Below are 7,583 nucleotides of genomic sequence, written 5' to 3' on the forward strand. Positions count from 1 at the left end.
TACATATTATTATAATATTATTATATTTATTCTATATAATTATTAATTAATATTTCATTATTAATCCTCTTCGCTTCGGTGTCCAGCTCGCTCTACATTATCCCTTACTTATTACATGGCTTTGTTGAATACTCAGTTCTGATTGGTCAACTAGAGTATTCTAAGGTCTGTTATTTCTGTTTAACAGACTGTTGTTATGAAGAACAACCCGTTGCTATGAATACAGTTCTGATCATTTGACCCCAGAGGAACAATTAAATCATTGTTGAATCACTAAAAACGTTTTTTAAATTTATATATTCTGTCAAATTATTGTTTTTTTGGTACATAACAAGCAGGGTAATGTACAATACCCCCCCAAAAACATAAAGTCATAAGTTGATATTTTTAACTTTATATTTTTTGGGGGGTCATTATTATATTTTATTTCTTTATTTTACATTCATCCAAATTAATTTAGTATAGGCCTGTGTTCATCCAATCTTCACAGTCATCCATAGTGGTAGCTATCTGTGGCCTTTATAGGATGTCACACAATCACAAGTTTCTACATTTCTAATATATTTAATACGCCAAGAACCTCCATTCAACCTATAGATACGATTAACATGTGCAAACAGTAATGGCACTGCTAATGACCCTGTTTCCTAAACGTCAACTTACACACATTTCCAAATCATTGCATCATTCTCATCTTTTTGTTCTCTGGCTTCCATTAATTTGTAGAAATGTTTAATTTTAATGCTTTGACAGATGTGTATTGGTCAGAAATTGCTGAAATGATGAATGAAATCGTGCTAAATGTGTAAGATTGAATGAAGATTAAATACAATATTGTGCCTTATATATTGGCACTCTTGCATCAGGTGCTTGTCTGAACAAAACAAATTGTGCTTATGACCTACTTCACCACCCCGCCAGATTTTCGTCCGGGAAAATAAACGGAAGAGGAAGCTGAGACCATAAGCAGTTCTGATTGGTCCTCAAACACGGAGTCCCGCATTCTCTTACTGCTGATTGGCCAAAACCCATGTCCGTCTTCGGTCGCAGCGGTTACGGCTTCCGTACAAATGCAGCGTTAGCGGGATTTTTGGTCATTCGCGCTCTCTTTCTCTGAGTCTGGGGGAGTTAGACTTCAGCCGCACGTTTTGACACCGAGGAGACGGTACACTTGTAGCTGGACAGCTGCTGTTTTCTCGTGGGACGAGCAACATCACTCTACGCCAGCATGCATGTGATCAAGAGAGGTGAGCTCTATCTCTGTTTTTAAGGATCAGTGTGAAGGGCCTCAGTTAGCTTCAGCGCTGCTATCACTGTCAATCATGTGGATCTACCAGTTACTGTGAAATGACACAGACTCATCTACTAACTGACAGAGTGTCTTATCACACAAGTGAAACTTAGACGCCATGCTCGAGTTGGTGAAGCAGCGTGAAGCTGTTAGCTAACGTTAGCTATTAATATTAGCCTTCAGTTACCTAACTTTTAGCTAGTTCATCAGTGTTAACATAGCAGCCTGTCAGCGCTTTATCGAGGAAACTGAGCTAATTAGCTTCATGTTAATACGCACATCGTTTTTCAGAAATCCAGATTGGTGACCAACTGGTCACACCAATGAGCGTTTGACTAATTAAAATATAATCTGAGCCCTTCGCCAGATGGTTTTTTATTGGAGTTACCGTTTACAGTCTTAGCCGTTATCCTTTGTCGTAGTTGGCGCCAAAAGGCAAAGTTACATATCCTTCCTGGATGTGATGTGGACCTCAGTGAGCTTCTGCTTGGAAGAAATGCCAACATAATTAACTTGCTTAAGACGTTGGCCAGGAAAAGTGTGCTGCAATATAATTCATTTAATACTGGAACAATGTGAATTTCAGCTAAATTAATAGTGTTTCCTGAAGAGTCAACACTTTGAGGTGTTGACAGTTTTATAAATAATGTAAAAAATATTTTATATACTTATTGATTAAATAAATTAATCCACAAGGTACCATAATAAAGGACTTCTCTCCACTTTTTCTAGACTGCCAACCAATGCTTTTGACTAACATCACTAGTAAGCTGGGTTGTCATCATTTTATTTTTATTTGCCTATTGGCCTTATCCTTGAGGAACACGAGATTTTTTTTACTAATTATTATCAACATTACTTTTTTTGCGTGACTTCCTGTTTTTTCTTCATCCAAACACTGGAGCCACAGTAAGCTATAAATGTCATGTATGAATAGCAGTGGTGTAATGTAACTAAATACATTTACTCAGGCACTGCACTTAAGCACAAGTCTGAGGTACTTAAACTGAAGTACTTTAATTTTATTTTATTTCATTTTATTTTACTTCCATTCTACTACAATTTGGAGGCAAATATTGTAGCTTATACTCCACAACATGTATTACTTAGATTAACAAAAAATATAAAGCAATTTATAAATTATGACATTTCATTATATATTAAGCTACCCAGCAGCAGGCTATATGAAGTAAGTAAAACAGCACTGAAATGATGTACACAATAATTAATGTTAAAATCTTATCATCCTTGTTGTTAATGACTAATAAATCTTGTGTCCTTTAGTTATTTTACCTAAGCTTTAGAATTTCAGAACATTTACTGGTGGCAAAGTATTTTTGCACTGTAGTACTGACACTTTTACTCGACTAAAAGATCTGAATACTTTTAACACCACAGACTAGTAGTTGGATACCAGGAGGAATCGCACTGTGATAAGGCCCATGGTAGGAATATTGAAGTACTGTGATTTTTGTAAATATTTCTTATCACACATATACTTCTGTTTAATATAATAAATGTGCTTTTATATCTAAATTAATTGCCCCTGTGTGTGGTTTGAAAGACTCGGTCAAATCAGGAAAATATTAAAATGAAAATGGACAATAGAATATAATGAAAAGGAACCTAAAATTATATTAGTTAAACAAGTGAATGAAATTACAAAAGGTGCTAAAAGGACTGAACAAATAAAATCTTGGCAGTTAATTAATATTTACATAAAATAATGTGTTTCTGCTCTGTGTAACTTTGCTGACTGATAGCTTTTGAAAGTGGTGATTGGATTAACTGAGAAGTGTTTTTATTTGTGTTTTTTCTCAGATGGACGCCAGGAGCGCGTCATGTTTGATAAAATCACCTCTCGCATCCAGAAGCTGTGCTATGGCCTGAACTCTGACTTTGTGGATCCTGCTCAGATCACGATGAAGGTGATCCAGGGTTTGTACAGCGGCGTCACCACCGTGGAGCTCGACACGCTGGCTGCAGAGATCGCTGCCACCCTCACGACCAAACACCCTGACTACGCCATCCTCGCTGCACGGATTGCTGTCTCAAACTTGCACAAAGAGACGAAGAAGGTGTTCAGTGACGTGATGGAAGACCTATACAACTACATCAACCCCTTAAACAAGCGCCACTCTCCTATGATCTCCAAGGAGACGCTCGACATCGTTCTTGACAACAAAGACCGCCTCAACTCAGCCATCATTTACGACCGAGACTTCTCCTACAACTTCTTCGGCTTCAAGACTCTGGAGCGCTCCTACCTGCTGAAGATCAATGGCAAAGTAGCTGAACGGCCGCAGCACATGCTCATGAGGGTGTCTGTCGGAATCCACAAGACGGATATCGATGCCGCCATCGAGACCTACAACCTGCTGTCAGAGAAGTGGTTCACCCATGCCTCCCCTACGCTCTTCAATGCAGGAACCAACAGGCCTCAGCTGTCCAGCTGCTTCTTGCTCGCCATGAAAGATGACAGCATTGAAGGCATTTACGACACACTGAAGCAATGTGCCCTCATCTCCAAGTCAGCTGGAGGAATCGGTGTGGCAGTCAGCTGCATCAGATCAACGGGGAGCTACATCGCTGGCACCAATGGCAACTCCAACGGGCTCGTTCCTATGCTGAGAGTTTACAACAACACAGCGCGTTACGTCGACCAGGGTGGCAACAAACGACCCGGAGCCTTTGCCATGTACCTGGAGCCGTGGCACTTTGACGTGTTTGACTTCCTGGAGCTGAAGAAGAACACAGGAAAGGAGGAGCAGCGGGCCAGAGACCTTTTCTACGCTCTGTGGATCCCTGACCTGTTCATGAAGAGGGTAGAGAGCAACCAGGACTGGTCTCTGATGTGTCCGAACGAGTGTCCCGGGCTAGACGAGTGCTGGGGGGAGGAGTTTGAGAAGCTCTACACCTCATACGAGAAGGAGGGGCGGGTGAAGCGCGTGGTGAAGGCTCAGCAACTGTGGCACGCCATTATCGAGTCCCAGACAGAAACTGGAACGCCGTACATGCTGTACAAAGACGCCTGCAACAGGAAGAGCAACCAGCAGAATCTGGGCACCATCAAGAGCAGCAACCTCTGCACAGAGATCGTCGAATACACCAGCGAGGAGGAGGTGGCGGTCTGTAATCTGGCCTCAATCGCGCTCAACATGTACGTCACCCCTGAGCGGACTTTTGATTTTAAAAAACTAGCATCTGTGACCAAAGTCATTGTCAAGAACTTGAATAAGATCATTGAGATTAACTACTACCCAGTGCCCGAAGCGGAACGGTCCAACAAGCGCCACAGGCCGATAGGAATCGGCGTCCAGGGTTTGGCCGATGCCTTCATCCTCATGCGTCACCCATTCGAAAGCCCCGAGGCGCAGCTGTTGAACATTCAGATCTTTGAGACCATCTACTACGCTGCCCTGGAGGCAAGTTGCGAGCTGGCTGCCGAGCTCGGTCCTTACGAGACGTACAAAGGCTCCCCGGTGAGCAAGGGCATCCTGCAGTACGACATGTGGAACAAGACGCCCACCGACCTGCACGACTGGAAAGCACTGAAGGAGAAGATCGCCAAACACGGTGTGAGGAACAGCCTGCTGCTCGCCCCGATGCCCACGGCCTCCACCGCCCAGATCCTGGGCAACAACGAGTCCATCGAAGCCTACACCAGTAACATCTACACCCGCAGGGTCCTCTCTGGAGAGTTCCAGATCGTTAATCCTCATCTGCTCAAAGACCTGACAGAGAGGGGGCTGTGGAGCGAGGAAATGAAGAACCAGCTGATCGCTCACAATGGATCTATTCAGGTAAGCAATGCATGTCAGGTCCAGGTTGCTGATGATGATGATGGTACTTTATTTCCAGAATGAGTCTGAATTTTTTTCTTGCATCGCAGCAGCTTAATTTGCAACATCAGAGAAAGGGACAAAAATTAAGACAAGAAAAAAATCAAAACATTTAACATAAGATGACAACCACAGAACACAATAATAAAGGTGCTTCAACATTAATTTGAAAAGGGATTATGCTCCCAATTTTAGGATTGACTGATGTGCAAAAGATATATAACTTACTATTGTGTGTTGTCACAATACTGATTTCATTGTTTGTTTTTTTTGTATGGTTGGATTTTAAAAGTATTGCATTAAAAACTTTTTATAGTTCTAGACATGTTTCAAGCAACAATGCCAAGTATTTGCTAGTTTCAGGTTCTCAAATGAGGATTTGCAGTTTTTCTTTGTCATATGACAGGAAGTGATAGAGCTTGTGAGATTTTGACTGTTGGTCAAACAAGGTTTTAGTAAGTTTATAAAGAAGATGTGAGTACTTTTTGGTTTCTTGACTCCTCTATGATGGTAAACTGAATATCTTTGGGTTGTGGATGAAACAAGACATTTCAGGATGTGATCTTGGCTTTTGGGAAACGGTAATCAACACTTTTAGCTATTTTCCCTCATTATATGGACCAAGCAATTAATGGTTAAATAACTGAAAATGATTAAGAGTCAATGAAAAAAGTTAGTTGCAGCCAAAATTTTGATGATGTCACTTGGGCTCATGATGTTTTAGGCTATTTTTTTGATATTTTAATTAAAAAAAAAGCCCACTTTGAATCCCCAGAGAGGGTATTGTACTGAAAATACTTGTTTTGTCCCACCAACAGTCTAAACACCTTAAAATATCCAGTTTACCATCATAAGACCATAGTTGCTGCTCATGTTTGTGTTTTTTTTGTTGCAGCGTAAGACATTTCTGACATTTTTTTTGCACATTTCAACAGAACATTGAAGGAATTCCAGATGATCTGAAGCAGCTGTATAAAACCGTGTGGGAAATCTCCCAGAAGACCGTACTCAAGATGGCCGCCGACCGCGGTGCCTTCATCGACCAGAGCCAGTCCCTGAACATCCACATCGCAGAGCCGAACTACGGCAAACTGACCAGCATGCACTTCTACGGCTGGAAACAAGTAAGTGACACTTGGAGGACAAATCGGAGCAGGAGAACTCGCTCCACGAGCACCGGCAGCATGCGTTTAATTCACTTGTCTGTGTCCACAGGGTCTGAAGACGGGAATGTACTACCTGAGGACAAAGCCCGCTGCCAACCCCATCCAGTTCACCCTGAACAAGGAGAAGCTGAAGGAGGCGCAGGAGCCGGTCAAGGCCTCAGAGGAGGAGATCAAAGAGAGAAACATGGCTGCCATGGTGTGTTCTCTGGAGAACCGAGACGAGTGCCTTATGTGTGGATCTTAGACATGTCCTCCCTCTGCTCCATAACTACTGTACACTCTAACCTGTGAAGGCTTGATCTAGGAACTTTGAGTGACGGGGCCTCGTGTTCTGTTAGTTTGTCCGTTACTTTTCACTTTTTCACTGATCACACCTGGGAGCGATGTGGGAGCTCGTCAAAATGTATAGAATTAATTTTATTGAAAATACTGTGTTCACTCAAACGTTGATGCAAGTACTTACTACAAATTGTATTATATTTGTTTGAAATAAACTTTGTAAGAGAAAATAAAATGTTTTACATGCAAACTGAGTAACTGTGTTTGTGTGAGCTGTGAAATGTAAACCTAACTCGACACTAACTTAAGAGTGGACTGGCAACCAACAGCTTTTGTTGCAGAAACTGAAGATATAGTTGCCATTTTGCATAATTAAAATACAAAGCAGTTATACATCAGCTTAATAAATGAAAATGTGACCTGAAAGATGAACAGAATTCTTTGTAGTTTATATTTTATCTGATACTTTAAGAATTTTATACTTAAGTACTACTTTAAGTATCACAGTTTAATCTGTATACCTTTGATTGCTGGTACACAGAATGCCAGTACTGGTTTTTTACAGATCTCTTAGAAATGAGCTCAGCAAGTTTCTGGTTGGTTGTTCATCTGTTCTCTCCCTTTAAAATTCTGAATTTCTGGACCTTTATGCTGATAATCACCACAGACCCACTGGCCTGTCTGCACTTAAGTCTTGCATTGTGGGTCTTTGAAGTGACATCAGCATCAGCTTGTCCAGCATCTTTACTTTGTTAGGTTACACTGGTTTGTGGTGTTGACTTGTTAGCTGAACTAGTCACCAGACAGTCAAACAACTTGATTTGCTTCATCACTGTCTGGTTAAGTCTCCTATTGTACGGCAGTATTTAAATCAACATGGCTAAAATTTGGTGAATTTAAATTTCTTGACAAAACTGAGGGAGGACTACATCAGTCCTCAAAATATTAAATTACCTGTTATATAAGACCAAGAAAAGCAAATCACCAAACCTGGAACAAGTGATT

At 41.2% G+C, this 7,583-nt stretch overlaps 1 protein-coding gene across 1 annotated transcript; it reads left to right on the top strand.

Moving 5' to 3' along the window:
- The first annotated feature begins 1,087 nt into the window (after positions 1-1,087).
- On the top strand, positions 1,088-6,828 carry LOC146328746 (ribonucleoside-diphosphate reductase large subunit). The gene is made up of 4 exons (XM_084717742.1): positions 1,088-1,247; positions 3,113-5,094; positions 6,069-6,257; positions 6,349-6,828. The coding sequence occupies exons 1-4, from the start codon at positions 1,229-1,231 to the stop codon at positions 6,541-6,543; spliced, it is 2,385 nt and encodes a 794-aa protein (XP_084573868.1). The 5' UTR covers positions 1,088-1,228; the 3' UTR covers positions 6,544-6,828.
- The last annotated feature ends 755 nt before the right edge of the window (positions 6,829-7,583 follow it).

This window comes from Lutjanus erythropterus, chromosome 4 (assembly GCF_056507025.1).
Source record: "Lutjanus erythropterus isolate fLutEry1 chromosome 4, fLutEry1.hap2, whole genome shotgun sequence".
Classification (NCBI taxonomy): Eukaryota; Metazoa; Chordata; class Actinopteri; order Lutjaniformes; family Lutjanidae; genus Lutjanus; species Lutjanus erythropterus.

What these genes read in the sequence shown, in the direction of transcription:
- LOC146328746 (XM_084717742.1), top strand. An exon ending in CTCACAATGGATCTATTCAG is followed by an intron (nt 5,095 to 6,068) that starts GTAAGCAATGCA and finishes ACATTTCAACAG; the next exon opens with AACATTGAAGGAATTCCAGA. An exon ending in ACTTCTACGGCTGGAAACAA is followed by an intron (nt 6,258 to 6,348) that starts GTAAGTGACACT and finishes CTGTGTCCACAG; the next exon opens with GGTCTGAAGACGGGAATGTA.